At 36.1% G+C, this 21,614-nt stretch overlaps 3 protein-coding genes across 3 annotated transcripts; 1 reads left to right on the top strand and 2 right to left on the bottom strand.

Moving 5' to 3' along the window:
- Positions 1-477: 477 nt before the first annotated feature.
- MCPH1 (Microcephalin) lies at positions 478-4,052 on the bottom strand. Its single transcript, XM_077432766.1, has 7 exons — positions 3,823-4,052; positions 3,614-3,739; positions 3,473-3,536; positions 2,952-3,398; positions 1,399-1,992; positions 1,061-1,324; positions 478-990 (listed from the first exon to the last, which is right to left on the bottom strand). The coding sequence occupies exons 2-7, from the start codon at positions 3,700-3,702 to the stop codon at positions 703-705; spliced, it is 1,746 nt and encodes a 581-aa protein (XP_077288892.1). The 5' UTR covers positions 3,703-3,739; positions 3,823-4,052; the 3' UTR covers positions 478-702.
- Positions 4,053-5,728: 1,676 nt separating this feature from the next.
- Mtl (Rac family small GTPase Mtl) lies at positions 5,729-10,042 on the top strand. Its single transcript, XM_077432339.1, has 5 exons — positions 5,729-6,096; positions 6,567-6,716; positions 6,791-6,873; positions 8,996-9,156; positions 9,236-10,042. The coding sequence occupies exons 1-5, from the start codon at positions 5,981-5,983 to the stop codon at positions 9,311-9,313; spliced, it is 588 nt and encodes a 195-aa protein (XP_077288465.1). The 5' UTR covers positions 5,729-5,980; the 3' UTR covers positions 9,314-10,042.
- A 1,984-nt stretch (positions 10,043-12,026) lies between these two features.
- On the bottom strand, positions 12,027-21,527 carry asp (microtubule assembly factor abnormal spindle). Its single transcript, XM_077431986.1, has 9 exons — positions 21,409-21,527; positions 21,159-21,338; positions 20,884-21,075; positions 17,111-20,808; positions 13,639-16,810; positions 13,375-13,567; positions 13,105-13,286; positions 12,903-13,022; positions 12,027-12,818 (listed from the first exon to the last, which is right to left on the bottom strand). Exons 1-9 carry the CDS (start codon positions 21,418-21,420, stop codon positions 12,510-12,512), a joined length of 8,058 nt encoding a protein of 2,685 aa, XP_077288112.1. The 5' UTR covers positions 21,421-21,527; the 3' UTR covers positions 12,027-12,509.
- Positions 21,528-21,614: the final 87 nt, after the last annotated feature.

Below are 21,614 nucleotides of genomic sequence, written 5' to 3'. Positions count from 1 at the left end.
CCACTTGGGGTTAGTTTAACCTATCAAATTATATAAAAATGATTTTGCTTGTGCAGATGCATCTATGGCAACCCCAATCTATACAACAAATGCAACTGTCAATACGGGCAAAAATGTTCGATGAAAGACCAAACCCCGACCACACTGTAAATATTACGACGCCAGTGATTTTTGCAACCGTTCAAGGACTACATTTGCGCAAATTCAATAACAAAACATCTCGCAACCAAGAAGTCAAATACACCTTTCAATTGTGTGACCTGACCGACCACCAAACTCAAACCCTCGACCCCTCTCTATCTCCATCTACGTCTCAACTTCAACAAAACAATCATGCCTTTGGAGTCACAGACCATCAAACTGCATCGCAGCCTCGCAACGGCCGAGATAACAAAAAAGCGTGGAAAAATGTAAGATTCTCCACGTTACCAGCTGATAATAATAACCCGTGAACGTTGATTTATTATATTTTATTTTGTACAAAATGATACATACAATCAGAGAATTGTTATAATAATAATATTATAACATTTCTCTGCATACAATATTATAAATTACATTAAACAAACAATAAAGTATTATATATAAAAATAATTGTTTTTTTTTCAAAAATACATTACATGTACATATGTATATTCAAATTTCGAATTGATTTAATTTGAATAAAAAATATAAAGAATGAATTGTATCAAATAAATATAACTAAATTGGTTGCAAGAAGTATTTTGACAGTGTTTTACATCTTCCAAAAGTAATACTATCAAAAATCCATTCAGGAGAGACACATTTTTTAGAAACATCTCCAGCAGAGCCTATGACGATCTTTGCATCACTTGCCTCAGCAGTCAGCCTTCCTCCACACAAAGTGACAAGTTCTTTCAAATCTATATGATACGGAACATTCTTATCGCTTACATGAATCGTCCCGCACTCATCGAAGATATCCAAACTGAACGATTTACCCAAAGCTTGCCTTTGAATGCGACAGCGCTGAAATACAAAATCAATGGTTCACTTATCATGTCATAATACTACAAGTGAGTAGAAAATCAACACCAACCCGAACAATTTTCGAGAAATCAATCAACTCATAGTATTCCTCGGCCAGCCAATGTCCGACGCTGGCTGATTCGAAAATCCACCGCTTGTCGAGAATCCAACAGCCTCGTGCGATGCCTTTCAAAAGATTCAATGTTCTTTGGCAATCGCCGACAACGACGTGCGTCGTCATTTTATCGACTGCTGACTTCCACTTAAAGCAGCCTAACTTTCTGATTGCCTCCCTAACCGATTTGTTTTCTTCCGAATGTAGGTAAGTGGTAACCTAAAATAAATAAAATAAAATCAAATAACAGTTCAATAAAAAAAGTAACTTCATATATAAAGTAAAAAAATTACCAAAGACGACAACTTAGTTTTGTTGGTGTTTGCATTTTTGGTTGGAGATTTCTTCAAAGTAAGTTGAGTCGTAGGAAATAATCCGAGATTGCAAGACGTTTCTGGAACTATATTGGGATGAATTGGTTGGCGGTTTTCTGGTTCTTTGCGCGTTTTGCTTTTATCCTTTTTAGTATTATCTTTACCATATGGGTTCGTTAAGATTGCTTTTGTTCTCTCGGTTTGCGAACTAAGGCTCGAGTCAGATGCAATTGTTAAAAAGCTTCCACGGATGGGATTTTTTACAAAGAGTCGTCTTCTAGTTGGATGTGCAGATTTTGTTTCGGCATCAGTCTTTTCATTATTGTTACCGAGTGGTTCGTTGCATTCTAACTGGACGTTGCTTGTATTCGGGGAACCTTCTGCACTGAGACACAATGTAATGGATTCAGCGGATGATTCTGCATTAGAAGAAGAATTATCACTAGTTGTAGCAATGGTTTTAGTTCCTATACTGGCTTCTTTCACATTTTGATAGTTTGATTGAGCTTTTTGTAGTCTTCTAGAAATGGTGCCAGTAATTTCATCATATTCAAAATGTCCAGGTTTATTTGACTGAAATAAAATAAATAGATTTATTTTAAGTAAGTTCTGTGACTTTTTAACCTTTGAAGGACGGAGCGTCGAGATTGAACGAGTGTCCCGAACTGGGGTCGAGTAAGACCCCAGTATTTTTTAATCAAAATACAGCTTTTATCAATACAAATGGGTTCAATATATATCTTATTAATTATTTTATACATCAACATAAAAAAGTTTTAGTCCTATAGCATGTCTTTGACTATTTTGTATTAAAAATAACGAGAAGAATCAACACGCAAACGCACATAGGTAAGGCCAACAGGCGACTGCATGACTCAATAGTCACGCACCAAAAGCGACGAAAACATAGCTGTCTCTTTCTCTCACATTGATTCATCAATCAACAAGAATATGTAATCGAACAGTCAAAAACATGACTTATCGCTAACGCCTTTAAATCATACTTTGGAACGTATAAATGTATTTTTTTACGATGTACCCCTTTTATAAATCATAATAAATCTATTAAATTAAATTTCTTATAGTTAATTCTAGGAATACAAGAAATATAGAGTGTATAGTTTTGAAAACCACATAGTTATTACGAAAAACGTAAAAATTGGGGCACTTGCATACCTCACTTCGGTGAAGGAGGGTTAAAGACTATGATCCTTGTTGCCTCGAAGGTTTATCTTTAATTTTTTTTACAAGATGGAGGAGTAAGATACATATGTAAATGTCATTGCAATGATTAGACTAAAGATGAGGTGAAATTGGCCTGGTGTATAAAATATGTAGATAGAAAAGAAGCAACTACTAAGATTATAATAACTTTTTGAATTATTTGAGTAAATTAATAATATTAAAAACATTGTATTTATATGACATATAGATAGTTTTTGAATTTGTAAAATTCATTTAAAAATACTGGCTATTAATTAGTAAATACAATTTCAGTGGGTCTATATCGTATCTTATACAATAATACATACCATAAATTTGCGGAACATCCTCGGCGAATTAGAGTAATCATTCTTTTCACACACGGGGAACAATTTTTCGCTGATTTTCGCTTTAGAATTTCTACAAGCTTCGACCCACAAAACGGACACAAGATGAACGTTCAAAAGTTTAGCTCTCTTGTAAGTCTCCAATGAACCATTCTTAAATACGACGTGCGTTACTTCTCGATCGAATTTATTTCTGACGGAAGCTCCCAATCTCTTCAATATAGAGGCTAAAATATCGACGCGTTGTTTGTTTGGTACTTCAATGTACACTACGATCCCGCACAGTATTTCCTTTTCATTCGGTTTCAACACATTTTGTCTTGGAATATCGTCGTCGGGTAAAGTTGAGTTTTTTAATGCGTCCCATTCTTTACGGATTAGTCTCCTGGCGTCTTTAACGGATTCAGGTTTACTTTTTACATTAGAATTCTGTAGAGAAAAGAATGATGACATTTAAAATGTATAGTAAAATAAGTAAGAATGAAAACAACAAAATAATAAACCTTCAAAGCCGCATTTATAGTCTTGTTGGGAGTTATTTCTTTCAGAAGTTTCCTATTGCTTTCACTGAAAGATTAAAATTATATTTATAATGAAATAAATTTATGAAAAAATATTATTTAACAAGTGTTAATTTGAAATACCCGTTGATTAGATCCCTGGCACGCCTTAAAAGTGTTTCTGTGTCGTCCTCTTGGGATTGAGTAAAAATTTGGCTGTTTTCTTTATCCATTTTGTCAAAAACATTAAATGCTAATATTTTATTTTATCTGTTAATAGAGTAATAACACAATACAGTGAGTAAATGTACGATAAATGGAGTTCCAAAAATAAGGAAAAATTTTAAATCTACATATGTAGTTTTGGTTTCCATCATGTGAAATTTGTCTCTAATAAAACTGAAGATAATTTTATGTTATCGCCAAGAAGAAAACAATAATATTGACATCGCAATTATTTAGCAGTGTCATGCCCAAGTTGAACAAATCCAGTATCGTGTAAATCGAGCAACAAGATTGGAACAAGAGCCGCTTCACAAAGTAAACCGACAAGTCTCGACACGTCAATATTTGAAACTAAGCTGTCAAACCGGTGCTGCCATATTAAAATAATATTTAAAATAGTCTTTGCACGATCAACAGTGTTCGGTGATTATTCCGGACGAAGCGATCTGTAAATCAGCAAATGCTTTTTTTACGAGATTTGGGCGGTTTTGAGCCGAATTTTTGGCAGTTTTCTGTACGGCAATTTTCCTCTGCGATGAACTTTTGTGCGACAGGTGACCGTACGAGCAATTTTCGTAGCGGCGGTTGTCCTATTAGCGATTCACATTTGGGATGTAATCACTAGACATAGGCGCTATGATGCGCCAGCGCCGAAATAAATGGGATCCTTTTGTCAATTTTGTCAAGGTTAACAATAGAAATTGACAAAAGGATCCCATTTATTTCAGCGCTGGCACATCACAGCGCCTATGTCTAGTAGGTAAACGGACTACTAGTCATATGTAAACTAGTCACAGGACAACCGGTCGCTTTAGATCGGTCACACGTGATCACCCGTCACACCATAAAACTGGTCACACCCTAAAATCAGTCACGAGAAAACTGGTTGACCAATTTTAGGGTGTGACCAGTTTTAGTGTGACGGGTGATGACGTGTGACCGATCTAGAGCGACCGGTTGTCCTGTGACCGGTTCACATTTGACTAGTAATCACCGAACCGTCTAGTAATCACCTAACCAGCAAAATTGACATATAGGCTAATTAATATGAGTATAGTTTAAAAGTGTACATTTAGAATACAATAAATCTGACACACGCAAATCACATTTTATTAAATGTAGTTGCACTATTTCAATACTTTCTTTCAACGTATTCTATTATAAGGGGAAGAAGTTTAGTTGATTAACTTTTCCTTATCCTTATAAATTCAATTTTATGGTAATTGGACTATTCGTCACATTGGGGTGGTCACAAAGACAATTTTTGCCATGAAAATCGCGAATACACAATATTTGGCACTCAAGTTCTCGTTACTATGATAGTTATCGTTAGTATTATGGGGGATGAACGAATGAGACGACTGGCATGTTAATGCACGTGTTTATTATATGACAGCTAAAGGCAGAGTGAGTAGCGGTTCTCCGAACCCAGCCGAGTTGGTCCCCACTCGCAGGAAGGCAACCAAACTCGACCATGTCGTATAAGCGAGCCGCCACAGTATGATGGACTTTTCGGCTGCCAGATGTTCCGTTATAGAGATTTTAGTGACTTTGTGACGAGTAATTTGTGACTAGTAATCACCGAACCCAATTTTATATGTCTGATTGGTATGATGACAGCGATGTTTAATTTAAGCACTAATTGGATCTTACGACGAAAATTCTCTCGATAATTTTAACGTCTCTCGATATTTTTTTTCTATTCCAAGACGAAATGTCGAAGTGTGAGTTTTCAACTATTACTTATGAATTTTTCATGCTATCTGAAGAAACTTGTAAATAGCTTATGTATATCTATTCATTTTATTATTTTTGTATTCGCTGTAAGTTTCTCTTGAAAATGTTAAAATAAAATAAAATAAAACTCATGTACTTTTTTATGGTCCATTTCAACATTGCAATTACAAATACCAGGGCTTAGAGATAATATTCGATTGAACCGTTGTAATATGAGCGTGAGGGAATAAAATGTTTATTTTTTTCCAAACTCATCTTTGTTGAAGTATGAAGATAGGGTGATGGACGTGTTTGCGCGCGTTAAGAGCACACAGCATTAAGAAAAGTGAGGTGTGTCATCGCGAGGGGATCGGAGTGGGAGTGGGAGTGGGAGAGGTTTCCAGGAGAGCCATCAAGTGTCATTCTTCATCAGCTCACCAGCTCACCAGCTCACCAGCTCGCCGGCTCGACAGTCAGCTCACATCCGCAGTCAGCTCTCGTCCACTTCCTGACTCGATTTGGGGAAAAGCTCGCTAGAAAACGAGTCACTTTCGATCGATCGCATTTCAGATGTCTTCCGGGAGACCAATCAAATGTGTGGTGGTCGGGGACGGAACCGTCGGCAAAACCTGCATGCTCATCTCCTACACCACCGACAGCTTCCCCGGAGAATATGTGCCTACAGTGTAATCATCACACCCATATATTATACATTCCAGACTGGTCTCCCACTAAAACAAACACACACACGCACACACACTCACTCTACTCACTAGAATTATTTTAATTATTTTAACAAATTACAAATGTGCGGCTATACTGCACGTTTGTAATTTGATTACTACTCGTCGAATCATTTCAGAAAAAATTGTCATTATTTGTAATAGTCTCAGTACTAGTATACAAAGACGTGAAATTATATTGAAAGTTATAACCTCTCGATTAGGTACAATTTATCACAAATTAATCTACCGTCATCAGTGCTGTATAGAAATAGCCATAACACAAATGGTTCCTGTTTAATAAAATGTATATATTTGAGTTCAAGATACCCCATTGCAATGTTTCAAATAACAGATCAAAGGAAACTAGTGGGATGACAATGCTCTATATGCACATGATACATAGTTTTAATGTGTTGTTTGATTATTTTCAGATTTGATAATTATTCAGCGCCGATGGTCGTTGATGGAGTCGCAGTCTCGTTAGGCTTATGGGATACGGCCGGACAGGAGGACTACGACCGACTGCGACCCCTCAGCTATCCGCAGACCGACGTATTCCTTATTTGTTTTAGTGTAACTAGGTATATATAGTGCGATTTTTTGTATTCTATATACATATGTTCACTTTTAACTCATTTCATCTGTGTTGTTTCAGTCCTTCGTCGTTTGAAAATGTCACGTCTAAATGGTATCCGGAAATAAAACATCACTGTCCTGACGCACCTATGATATTAGTCGGTACGTACAAACGTATCAACCCGTTGGATGTAAGAAGATGACGTTTTGTAAATGCAACACACTGGATGGGTTTTAGGATATGCAGGATCTGACGAATGTAGATATTTAGTAATGGAACTTCAGTCGGATCACTTGTCTGTAAAATCAATCATTTAAACGAGTTTTGAGACCCATCTAAATCGTTTCTTCGTACTTGAATTGATGGATTATACCCATGTTCATCAATGCACATATTATTTGAAGTATTTTGAATTCTAATCATCAGCATCTTTAGCCAGCAGTATATCTTTAGCACCGAAAGGTTACCGGATTCGATCCCATCTTTAATCGTTAATACTGCTGGTCAGACTTGGATATTTGTGACTCTAAGAGTTTGCTAATTTATTTGAATTCATTGTTGAAACGGTTCCTCCATCAAATTGCTTCAAAATATCTGAATTTGATTTATGTACAAGTCTAAATCCATAGATATATCTATGGATTAATTCATTAATTAATTAATTGTTGATTTCGTGTCCTTCAGCCTCTAGAAATACAGCGATTTATGTAATAAAAATGCTGCAATGTTTGTAATTAATTGTCTAGGAAGGCACATTGGGGTTTTATATGTTAGGCTTTTTGGTATATATCTATGAAAATAAATATTCAGTCTTCAATGGGAAAATTGAAAAAGTCTCAACATCCAGAAGGTTATATTCAATTTATTTTATGATTTATTCAACGAATTCAATTATTATTCCAGATCTATCCCCGATCGTACCTTTCCTTATCTTGCTGGTAACTCTTTACTAAACTGGATCGATTCTACTGTTGATCTTAGGGTTGCATTTCAGAGTGACCCAAATTTCTCTGTTCATATTGACTGTGTTGCTCTGCCTCAAGAATGCTTGGGTTTGTTTTTCGTAATTCTCTACACTTCCATAATCCCACTGTTTTGAGGCCGCTGTACAATGCTCTAGTTAGGAGTATCTGGAATACGCCTCTATGATCTGCAATCCTTCCACTAAATGTCTATCTATCAAATTTGAACTTATCCAAAGACGCTTTCTTCGACTGCTTTATAAGGAGCAATATGGGATTTACCCATATATTTATTTCCTTCACAATTCGTTATGGGTATGGTCGGCTACACGTCTTCTCTTGAACACAGGAGGAGTGTTGCCCTCATCAAGTTCTTGTTTTCCATATTTAGAGGCTTTATCTCCTGTCTGTCTATCCTGGCTGATATGCTCCGGAGAGTGTGATATGGACCGGCCACATCGTCCCCTTTTTCACACTCCTCTGGCTAGAACTGTGGCTCATAGTAATTCTCCCATTCCTCGTGGCCTCCGTTTCTTAAATTCACTGGATGGTGCCATTGACATTTGTCACATCTCTCGTCATTCTGTGCACCACTTCCTAAGTTACGGAAGTCGCGATCAATTAGAACGGTTGAATTGATCAGTTGAGAATTTTTATGTCATGTTTATTTATTTTTTTCTTCCATTTATTTATTTTTACTTGTATTTTCATGTACTTTTTTTCCATTTTTAATCCTTTGCCCGCGGCAATAAATATAGCGAACAAGCACTGTACGCGGCACCTTTTTCGCGAATTTGGCAATCGAGTTTTCGACCTTAAATACAGATTTTAATATTTACTCAAGTAACCAGATATGTTAATTAACATATAAAGTATTATTTTTAACAATAAAATACATAATATATGTCGTAGTTTTGGCTTAATTGTCAAATAATCATTCTTCATAAAATTGAGACGTATCATCTCAATTGTATGAAGACGTGACGTCACATAAACGAGGTTTCAATATGGTTCCACAAAAAACTAATTTTTGACTTGTATATATTCATTTTAAGCAAATTGAATAGATGGCATTCAACTCTTAGTAATATATTCAACCAATTTTGAACCTTAAAACAGTTGAAATAGGCGCATATAAGGCTCAAAATCCCGTGCAAAGTTCAGATATTCTATGGAAGACAGCCGCGCTACAGACTTGTCGCCTAAAGCTTTCATAGAAGACGGCCGCGGGCAAACGGTTAATCTGTTTAGCACACTCGTCGTCATTAGACGAGTGTGCTTGATTAATTGATGTATAATATAATAAAATTTTGAATTGCAGGTACTAAAATTGATTTAAGAGACGATAGAGAAACTCTGAGTCTTTTATCAGAGCAAGGACTGTCACCGCTCAAAAGGGAACAAGGACAGAAGCTAGCAAATAAAATAAGAGCTATAAAGTATATGGAATGTTCTGCGTTGACGCAACGCGGCCTCAAACAAGTAACGTATCAGTTTCGAACGTGTCGTTTGCAGCCGAGTTGGTGTTTTTGTTTAATCGGCGTCCGTTTTGTCTTTGCAGGTGTTCGACGAGGCTGTTCGCGCAGTCCTGAGGCCCGAACCTCAAAAGCGACACCAAAGAAAATGTGAAATTATGTAAAGTGCGGCAGCATCCTTCTCATATTTTATCTAATGTATAAAGTAGTAACATTGACATCCGTTGATAAGATTACATATAGTGTAAATTTTTCTAAACAATCTAAATAAGTACTTTGGACGAATTGGGGGCTTTTGAAAAAAAACACTTGTAACGATTTTCATGATGCATTTACAATATATATTTATTTACGTTTTTAAGTGCTATCGATTGATTTGTTTGTTTTTTTATTCTCTTCACTTTGTAGATATTGATGTATATTGTTTTATTTAATTCAAATAGTTCCGATAGGTTCAAATCGGAACGATTTTAAAAATATATATATATATATAAATTTTAAGAATGCGCTGCTATATATTTTTATATTGTAATTTAGTTTTAACGTTTGTGTATTTTAAAAATTGCAAGACTATTTTTGTACGGATTCGTTGGATTGTTTGGTTGATTTTTGTTGTGAGATTATTTATATTTATAAATAATGTGCGCCAAAAAAGTCCGCCTGACGTGCATCCGATTGAGTATATAATATTATGATATGTTTTCGGGTGAGAATCAAAGTGACCAATTTTAGTCGATTGTAATAATTCTCTTATGACTTTTTGATACTAAATACGTTGTCGTTTTTTAAATTGTTTTTTTTTTTATTCAATTGGTTGACCAGGGTAACGTGTATTTATCGGTCAAATATGTATGTATTATTCACAATATATATTCGGTACAATTTTTGAATCCAAAATTTTTATTACTACAAATTAAGCCAAAATACTGTTAAGTATTCGTTGATTGAAACGTTTATTAGGAATTCTAATATATATATATATATATAAATATATATATATATCAAACCAACTATTGTAAGAAACTTTGGTCTACAATAGTGTTTTCCAAACCACGGTGACTCCAATATATGAAGACGAATTCAATTTCTACATTTTATATTTGAAAATAAGGCGCTATGCGAAAATTTTATATATATAATTTATAATTTCTAGAAAATCTGTTTAAACTTTCTTCTCTATACATGCTTTTTTTAATGTTTATTCTCGTCAGTAATTCCGAATCAGTGCTACATATATATGTATATCGAAGTATGCAAGAACATTTAAGGGTATGCGAATAATAATGTTAAAAGTACATCGGAAGATACGTATACATCAAATAAAAATAGCAACTTTCATTATTTATTTTCGTTTCTTTTGCCAAACGTTGCACGGGACGGCTTCTTATAACTACTTTCGATCTTTATATGAAAGTGTTCAACAGTTGGAGTCTTTTTTATATAATATTTGCTACGTTTCCTAGATATAACAGTGGATCTATATAAGACCTATTTCAAACTAGAAAAAATGCGCCTTTAGGCGAAAAATTATGAAATTTTTTTCAATTGACGCAGTTTGGGAAACGCTGATCTATGGTATCATCCTATTATTGTATTAGTCACGATCAGTATATTAAGCATTTATTACATACTTAGTTTATGTAAACTCGCACCGCTGCAATTTCTTCTTATTATTTTTATTTTTAATACTTTTACGAATTCTGGCCATTATCTTTGAATGTTACTATAGTTTAATTTTTTATAAATTGAATATAAATATAATGGAATTATGCGAATTCAATAATATTCATAGAAACTCATATTTGATAAACCTCATATTTTTGTACCAAAAATAGTATATGTAGGTGTAATCATAGGTTATTATTTTTTAACGATTTTTTGTTTTTATTTAAAATTTTACAGCTTTTTTTTTTTGTAATCTCAACAACTTCATAATGAATGGTATTATGTAATAGTTTTTTTACGCATTTTGTACATTTAGTCATATTTTTCGATATTATGTAAGTGTTTTTTAAATAATAATTACTTTAAATGGTCTATTTGTGCCATAATTTTTTTATTATTATAATTGTGTGCGATCATTATTTTAGCCGTCGACCAACTAACACATTTATGTCAAAAACCAATCTATACTAACGAAGGTTGTGGTTTGTTGCTTATTTTTTTTTGCAAATCATAACGAGGCTGTCGCCGCAACTGTTTAGTTTGAAGATCAGGCCTAGTTTTGAATACGAACGTCGCTGCTGCGACGGCCTCGATCATATACATGTATAATTCTTTCAAACGAAATATGAATGCTATGAATTATATTTTTTTATATGATAGACAATAAGTAATCTGCACACACACACACATATTACATAAATATATATAATTGCTTTTTTTTTAATATTTCATACAGTAATGATTTTTCGCTTTAGGATTGATTTTGATGAATAATATATACCGTGTTTTATTTTTTAATTTTAAGTTTGAATTGTATTGCTTTATTTTTTATAAATATGTGACAAAAATTCGAGTGTGCATGAATTCAACATTTTTTGTATTTCTCGTTAACCCTATACGTATTTACCGATGACTGTTTTTGTTTTCCATTTTGCAAAACGATCGTAATGATTCGGGTCTAGTTCGCGTCGGTCGATATATATATACGGGGTTAAAACTTCTAGTCAAAAGTCGAGCCTTCACGATCAGCTCGAGTTCAAACAAAAACTCTTGACGAGGCCATTCTTTTATAATACTCTGAAATCTCGTAAATAAACACGCTTTTCAAATTAATGCATTTTTAATTTCTCAGCGGAACTTGCAATATTATCTTTATTATTATTATTATAAGCACAATTATGTATTCTATATTATTAATAAAAATACATAAATAAAATAAGAATATTTATTTCAATATAAATCTGTAGTATAAATAGTTAATGATCCCATCACCAACACCCTTATTTACATTTTATTAAAATGGCAACGGTCTGAGGCTGTTGTGACCAGAATAATGTATGATCATGCATCCGTTGACAGAATGAGTGAGAATAATCTCCCCGAAACCATATGATCGTTATTCTGAAAGCGAAACAGCTTCACTCCTATGTCTTGGCATTGGATAAAAACATTATAGAATTGATTTCAAGATTTCCATCAAGCAAGCGTCTGATAGACAATCATACGGCCCTCTAAAGATGTATGATTACCAATCTGACACATCTCTGGCTTAGCGACAGCGTCATATTAAGCAGACAATTTACAAAGAATACGTCATATATAATATAAACAAAAAAAACATCTTTTACACGATAAAGGACTCGTCGAATAAATATAAAAATTTGAGTATTACAAATATTAAATCTTAAAACGAATTCACTTTTCTTCTGGGGTCGCAGTTAAGTTATATTTTAAAAATACGGTATCGATGGCGTACACATCGTCTTCGAAGATCTTCGGTCTGCTCGATCTGGATATGCCGTAATCGGGCTCCGTCATCGGAAGACTTAAACTCCTGAAAGACGTGCCGTTTTTCATCGGCGTGTGACCGCCTTTGATCGGAGTATGGTTGACTATGTGGGAATTTCTCTTCCGACTCTCCATCTTTTTCCTACGAACCATTGCGCACCGGACTTTGCACAGGATTTTATGAGACTCCTCCTTTTGAAGGAACACCGTTAAATCCTGCAATACATACATATATAAATACACGTAAAAACGACGTGAATATAATAATGTACGAGTGTGCTTAAAGATTGAATACTGAACCTTCTTGATGTCTTCGTACTGTCCAAAGAGCCAGATCAGCGTGCACAACGACCGAGATAGAACGTTGTCTTTGTCGCACCAGCGCATCAGCAGATTCAGCAGCGTGTTCAGGTATTCCGTCTGAAAACGACGGTGACAAAATTATCAACAAGTTCTTTGAAAGCCTCGTTCAACACGTGCCGAGTGTGTATTATTATTGTACCTTGTAGACGGAATGCGCCGTCGGAGTATATCTGGTGAGGTTGATCAGGATGTACAAGGCGGGCTGTAATGTCTCGAGGGTCGAAACGGATCTGTTGGTTGCCCCCATGTATAGGATCAATCGTCGTGCGATGAACTCTGCTTCGCCGACGTACTTCATCGGACACACGCTGGTGCCAAAGTCTGAAAGTTAAAGTTCAATTAAGTCCACAGAACGGAGAAATGCCTATATAGATAGACTTGTATGTGGCGTAAATGTACATGTACTGACCCAAGGTCTTGAAAGCTCTGATGACCGAAGCTATATCTTTGAAGTGACCCAGAACATCGAGCGCGTCGTCGTTCCGTTCGGCCAACGTAGGCTGGTTCGACACTAAGGCACCTTCCTGCCACCTACGTCTCAACTTCTTGATCCTGGAGTCATCACCCTGCTTCTTGCGCAGATTGTAACCTCTCCAGTAAGCCTGAAATCAAAATCGAACCATTGAAACGATTGATATCACACTCGTCACTGTATTCAGGTCGTCACAATTACCTGAATGCGAATGACGGCCGTCGTGAACTCCTTCCAATTCCTACACCGAGAGACCATCTTCGACTCGTAGTAGCGTTCGCTCCGTCTCCGCATCAGCCATCTTCTGATCACGGTTTGAATCGTGACGATGCAAGTCTTCACGTGCAAGTATTGAATTCGGGTCATCTTGGCCGTGACGTATCTTCTGTATCCGCGTTGGATCACGATGGTCGCACTCCTCAAACTTATATAGTTCTTTCGGCAAATGTACATTCTGAAATATGACTGGATCGTAGTTGCAGCTGTTTGCCTTTCCAATTCGACGGCGGCTTTCAATCTAAGTTTGCTTCGGTAGCGACGTTGAATCGCAGACACTTGTTTTACCAAATATAAATACTGCTCTCGTTCGTGCTTCATCGTTTTGTACGATCGATAGTAGTTTTGAATGATTGAAGCACATCTCTTTTGGTTCAGATAGTCGGTTCGGCATTTTGTAGCGGCCGATTTGCTCCGGAATGTCATTTGAATGAATCTAACGGTGCTCATCAGTTTCAAGTATTCCGATCTTTGTGTTTGAGCCGCTTTGTAGTTTCTGAAGTGGCGTTGAATTATAATAGTGCTATGTTTTAATTGTACGAAGCGCTCCCTTGCTTTTTTCGTTTCTAAATAAGACCTGTAATAGTTTTGTATGATTGAAGCGGACGCTAATATTTTCTTGTACCGATTTTGGACGCGCTTCATCTCTAACCAAGATCTATAGAAAGTTTGTATTGTGACAGCGGCTTTATAAGTCCTATAATACCTCTGAATGCAAGCAGTATGCCTTTCTCTTTTTACTATTAAATACTTTCTATAATACTTTTGAATAATCAAAGCCGAAGTCTTTCGTTGAAGATATAATATTCGAACCGATTGCATTTCACAGAAAGCTCTATAATATTTTTGAATTACCATAGCGGCAGCTTTTTGTTGAAGATAAGACATTTGAACCGATTTCATTTCACAGTAAACTCTGTAATATTTTTGAATAACTATAGCCGCAGTCTTTTGTTGAAGATATGACATTCGATCTAATTTCATTTCACAGTAGGTTCTATAGTATTTTTGAATGACGATAGCTGCAGTCTTTTGTTGAAGATATGACATTCGTTCCAATTTCATTTCACAGTAAGTTCTATAATATTTTTGGATGACCATAGCTGCAGCTTTTTGTCGAAGGTACAACATCCGAACCAATTTCATTTCACGATTAGTTCTATAATACTTTTGAATGACTGTAGCCGCAGTCCTTTGATGAAGATACAACATCCTAACTGATTTCATTTGAAGGTAATTTCTATAATATTTTTGAATGACTGTAGCCGCAGTCTTTTGTTGAAGATATGCCATCCGAACTAATTTCATTTTATGATTAGCTCTATGATACCTTTGAATGACTGTAGCCGCGGTCCTTTTATGAAGATACAACATCCGAACTGATTTCATTTCAATGTAGTTTCTATAATATTTTTGAATGATTATAGTCGCAGTTTTTTGTTGAAGATATGAAGTCTGAACCAATTTCATTTCACGATAAGTTCTATAATACTTTTGAATAACTGTAGCCGCAGTCCTTTGATGAAGATACCACATCCTAACCGATTTCATTTCAAGGTAATTTCTATAATATTTTTGAATGGCAATAGCTGCAGCCTTTTGTCTGTGATATGATATTTGATTCGATTTCATTTCCAAGTGAGCTCTGTAATACTTTTGAATGACTGTAGCCGCAGTCCTTCGATGAAGATACAACATCCGAACTGATTTCATTTCAATGTAGTTTCTATAATATTTTTGAATGATTATAGTCGCAGTTTTTTGTTGAAGATATGAAGTCTGAACCAATTTCATTTCACGATAAGTTCTATAATACTTTTGAATAACTGTAGCCGCAGTCCTTTGATGAAGATACCACATCCTAACCGATTTCATTTCAAGGTAATTTCTATAATATTTTTGAATGGCAATAGCTGCAGCCTTTTGTCTGTGATATGATATTTGATTCGATTTCATTTCCAAGTGAGCTCTGTAATACTTTTGAATGACTGTAGCCGCAGTCCTTCGATGAAGATACAACATCCGAACTGATTTCATTTCAATGTAGTTTCTATAATATTTTTGAATGATTATAGTCGCAGTTTTTTGTTGAAGATATGAAGTCTGAACCAATTTCATTTCACGATAAGTTCTATAATACTTTTGAATAACTGTAGCCGCAGTCCTTTGATGAAGATACCACATCCTAACCGATTTCATTTCAAGGTAATTTCTATAATATTTTTGAATGGCAATAGCTGCAGCCTTTTGTCTGTGATATGATATTTGATTCGATTTCATTTCCAAGTAAGCTCTGTAATACTTTTGAATGACTGTAGCCGCAGTCCTTTGATGAAGATACCACATCCTAACCGATTTCATTTCAAGGTAATTTCTGTAATATTTTTGAATGGCAATAGCCGCAGATTTTTGTTGGAGATATGAAGTCTGCACCAATTTCATTTCACGATAAGTTCTGTAATACCTTTGAATGACTGTAGCAGCAGTCCTTTGTTGAAGATACAACATCCGAACTGATTTCATTGCACGGTAATTTCTGTAATATTTTTGAATGGCAATCGCTGCATCTTTTTGTCTGTGATACGATATTCGATTCGATTTCATTTCCAAGTAAGCTCTGTAATACTTTTGAATGACTGTTGCTGCAGTCTTTTGTTGAAGATAAGACATTCGAACCAATTTCATCTGTCGGTAATTCCTATAATACCTTTGAATTAGGATGGCACTTAATCTTTGATTTGAAAATATCTGTTTGATTTTATTAGCTCTGTATTTCCGTTGAATGACTTCAGCAGCTGATTTCAAAGTTAAAAATTGCAACCGTGCATTTTTACACACCATATTATTTCTATATATCGTTTGAATTGTCACTACACTACGCTTCAATTCCAAGTATTGTCCCCTGTATAATTTCATTAAAATGTAAGCCCGATATTTCTGCTGCAGAGTGATCGTTGCCTTTTTGATTTCCAAGAAACGCTGACGTTGCAACTTTGTCTGCTGCCTGGCTCTATACCGTCTTTGAACGCATAAACAAGCGTTCTTTAATTTGCTGAAGGCAAGCCTTTGCTCTTTCATCAACACATTACTCCGGAACCTAATTTGCAACTTGACCACTGCCTGTCGAAGTTTTAAATAATCAGATCTGATCGGCCGCATGCAGATGATGGAACGATACCATTGTTGAATCTTTACAGCATTCTTGTTCCGCTTTGCTTCCAACAATGCCCTGAAACGTCTCTGCATATTCACGATCAAATTCCGTTTACGAATGAAATCATTACGGATACATTTCATTAACAAATACGATCTGTAATAGTTCTGTATTTTAATTGCAGCATTCCGTTGATTTTCATAAGATAATCTCTGCATTTGCATATTCAGTTTAGCTCTAAACAGCCTTTGGATTGTAACTGCGGCTCTTTTCAAACTTAAAAACTGACTTTTTTCCTTCTGCATCACACGATAGCTTCTAAACCATCGTTGAATCTTCACAGCGGCTGATCTTTGCGATAAATAGACTGATCTTACAATTCTCATCTGATGATAGGATCTGTAACACCGTTGAATTAAAACAGCACTCCGTTTCTGTTCCGAGTATGCATTTTGCATTCTTTTCATCATCACTTTACTTCTGTAACGCTCTTGCAAATATACAACAGTTGCACGCATTCTTAGAAAGTCTTCCCTGTGCTTTTTTGTGATTATATAATTCCGGTAATACCGTTGCAAAGTTACGGCTGCATTCCGTTTCGATGCGTATGCCTCCCGGCAGATTCTCATCGTCATATTGGCTCGGAATCGATCCTGTATTAGACAAGTTGCAGATTTTAGCTCGAGGTATTGCTGCCGGACGATTCTGGTTTTGATCAAAGTCCTATAATATCGTTGGATTTTTACAGTGCTCGTTTTCAATGTAATGTAAATTTTCCGGTCCCTTTTAGCGAGCAAGTTTGCTCGGAATATGTTCTGTATTTTAATCACAGTAGATTTTAGCCGTAAGAATTGCTCCCGTTCTGAATTTTGAGCTTTTAGCGAGCGGTGCAGTTGGATTTTTTTAAACCAACTTTGTATAACAATAGCGGATTTGACCCGTCGTAAATAAATGAGTTGAATCTTAGCCTCCTTATTGAGCATATGGTTACGGTAGAATCTTTGTATCGTAACTGCAGACTTTTGCATTCGAATAAAAGTGGATTTACATTTAAACATTCGCCAAGCCTTCTGTATTACTAAACAAGCCCTAGTTTCGACCGATCTTTTAATCAATACCTGCTTTCTATAATATATACCTCTCCACCAGCTTTGAACTGCGACGGCTGCGTCATTCAACTTTCGAATGTGCCTATTTTTGATTCTGTTTTCGATGGATATTTTGAAATATTTCCGCCGCCACCATTTTTGCATTATGATAGCAGCATTTTCAAACAACGGTGCTCTGAATCTATGAATTAACTGCCACAATAAAGACAGCGTCTTCTCTCTATGCCCGTCGGCAATGTCCCTAGAGGTGATATCACCCACTATTTTAAAATCGGCCGATTCCAGAGCGGTTAGAGCTATTTGAACGTTGTGTATCTTTTGAAGTCTGGATATAGCGGGCGTTCTCAATCCACTGATTAAATTCTCTTTCATTAAAATCAGTTCCATCAAACGGGTGAGTCTAATTCCGTCTTTGAGATCAACGGCTAGATTACGTACGCCGTATTTGAATTCGTTTAAATAGCTCTGCTTGTGCGAGACTACGTAGCCGGTCGGTCTCAGATGCTTGGTAATATCGCCGACGCCCGAAAGCAGCTCTTTAGTGAATTGGATCAAGATCTGGCGACTCTCTTTGAAGGGTGCGTTCCTACAGAACAGACACGGGTCGTGAAATATCAGCTTCTGCTGTTTGGCTTGGTCTAGAAAGTACACCAGGAACAGAAACTTTTTCAAAGTGAATTTTTTGATGCTCTCGGCGTAAGACGGTTGTATTAGGATGTGCTTCGAGCTAACGTACGGATCCCGGAACACGTGGTCGACGATGAAGTCCGACAAGCCGCACACGTCGTCGTTAGACGACAGTGGAATCGTTTTGTCGTACAAAGCTTCAAGTCCTATCCGCAACCAGAGAGGATTGTAACACATCAACAATCTTACGATGATCTTTTGCAATCCGATATCTAAATGAAGGTTTTTGTCGGATCTGATGGATAATAATTTGCGTTCTATTTGACTGGTGATTTTCAGGAATACTTGGGTTATGTGCGTGCTTTTAATCAACGTCTTGGCCGACCTCCGAAGACTCTCCAGTCGGTGAGACGTGTGATACTTTGAAGAGACTTGTTCCTTTGTAGGCGCGGCTGGAACTGCTTTGTTCCTATTTTCGATCCACGCTTTGCCGATATCGATGTCTAATTTGGTGTCCAAATCAGACGGAGGCGTCAATAAATAGTTTAACCACCTTTTAAATTCGCTTTCGAGTCTATCGAAGGCTTCTTCATCGTACAAGCAAGTCGTCGCTAGAAATGGATCGACCGTCGTTGCAATTGTATACACATCTAACGTGTGACTTGACTTTTCCATTATTCTAATATTTTTTTTCTTCGATTGCGTTTCTGATATCACTTTAGGCAGTTTGAATGTGTGATCTATTTTCTGTATGATTAGATCTCGGTTTGCTGAAGTTTTGTTCCATTTGGCTCTCGGTTGCGGTTGATTTGTACCTTTTTCGTAGGTTCTGTCCAAGATGAACGTTTCAAATGGTATTCTTTTGCTTATATTGAAGCTCCCTGTTTCAGATAGTATCGTAGAGGGCTCTTCGGGAATGGAAGTGAGTGGAGTGCAAGTTGGCGACGGAGATTTAGTCCACAAGTTCGCTTCGATGATAGATTTGGCAATGCTCGAGTCGTTCCTGTCTCTGATCGTATTTCTCGTGAACATTCGGTCACTTTGATTCCTTAAATTGTCTGAAAATAAAGTTCTCGAGCAATGGATATTATGCGTTGGAGGCGATTCCATAGTATATGGCGAGCTATGCTTGTGCTCGTTGTTATCCGGATTCAGTGGAATTATTGGAGAGTCTCCTTTGATATACGTCTCCGAGCTCAGCCGCTTGATGCTGCTATTTAAAGATGCATCACAAACGAATGTTTCGTATACTTCGTCGGAAGCAAATAGATTTTTCAGGTTTTTAATTTCCGTTGAGCACCTTTTGGGGTTGAATAGTGGCGAGTGGTTTTCATTCGGTGTTTGACAAATTTCATTGGTTTCAAAGTTTGTGATGCGATTTCTTAAATCGGTTACGAATATGGTCGGTTTTTTGTTGTTTGAAAGATCCATTGGTTCAACTTTAAATGAACCACTACAATCTCTCAAGTCTATTATGGAATGTGTAGCATTAACATTGACATGTAAATTCGGGGTGGTTAAAATGGTTGTATCATTTCCTGGATAGAATGTGTGTGAAGGTTTATTTACAACTTTGAAGAGTGAATTTGGTGATGGAAATTCAAACGATAGTTCGGCCATTTCACTGATACTCAAGTCTATATTGAATTTGTGGTCGTTTGGATGATGATCATGCTTACCAGAATTGTAACTAATGCTTTCAGGTTTATTTTTTTTTATGTTACTATTATGCGTCTTGAGAGGAGTGTATGTCATATTTTCAATAGCCGACAAGAACATTCTGGGGCTTTGTCCGTTATTGACGTAGTCCTCATTTTTTTTGTGAACCATCGGTGTTTGCTGGCAAAAGAAGTCATTTTCCTTTTCGAAGTCGTTGTTCGCAAATATCTGCTTGTTGGGTATTAAGTAAGTTTCACGGCGTAGATTAAAATCAATTTCGCTCTCCATAAAACTGCTTGTTTGGAATTTATTTTCAATGGTTACTGTAGTCGAGAATAATGTTTCATTTTCGTTCTCAAACTTACCGTTGAATTTCTTCAAATCTATTTCCGACTTTTTAATAGCTCCGAGCAAATAATTCGATTTACTTTTAGGCGACTTACATTTTGATTTAATTTGTACGGGACTTTTAATAACACCAATTTTTTTTGTAACATTTTTTACAACCCGTCCTTTACCCTTTTCAAGAACGCTTCCCTTCTTCACCTGAAAATATGTACATCAACAATATAAACGCATCGCAATAAAACATATTCTAAACAATAAAAAAATAATACTTACAATAGACTTGCAGACGATTAAAGCATCGTATCTACCTCTACTACTATCGCAGAATTGTAAGGTGAATCTTTGCGAAAGCGCCTTCTGAGGAGTCCATGATATCTCCAATGGTACGACTTGGTTTGGAGGAATACAATTTTCGTACCAAGACAGTTTCAAACCCAACTCATCAGGTCGTTTAGATACGAAAACCTTAAAATTGGACAACGCTCAATAGTAACGAAATATATTTAGTGACTATATATATGTACATATATAGATCGAATTTAGAATACCTTTGCAGAATCCGATTTGGGATTGGATACGTGTATAATTCGAACTGCTTGTGTATCGACGGGTACATTTTCGAAAGTTATGATGGGTGCTGGAGAGAATGGTACAAGTTTTAATATGGCGTGTTCTTCTTTTGGATTTGTAACTCGTTTTCTTTTGACGTTTTCGGGAGTATTGTCGATCTGTGTGGTATGATATATTAAAAGGTGATGAAGGTGATGATGATAATTATGTAGCAATGGAGATACAAACCTCGAAATACATGCTGATGTGGTTATTATAACATTTGTTTAGGACAGTTGACGTAAACGTTCAACCGTTTATCAACGGTCTGAATCGCAACGGTCAACTCGCAACGCAGTGTTGCTATCACTAATAAAATTAATACCGTCATATTTTTAATAATGGCAAAAATTGGAATACGATATTAATTTCAAATGCTGTACATATTATTTGTA

This window comes from Arctopsyche grandis, chromosome 6 (assembly GCF_051622035.1).
Source record: "Arctopsyche grandis isolate Sample6627 chromosome 6, ASM5162203v2, whole genome shotgun sequence".
Taxonomy (NCBI): Eukaryota; Metazoa; Arthropoda; class Insecta; order Trichoptera; family Hydropsychidae; genus Arctopsyche; species Arctopsyche grandis.
This window is presented reverse-complemented; position numbering and strand designations above follow the sequence as displayed.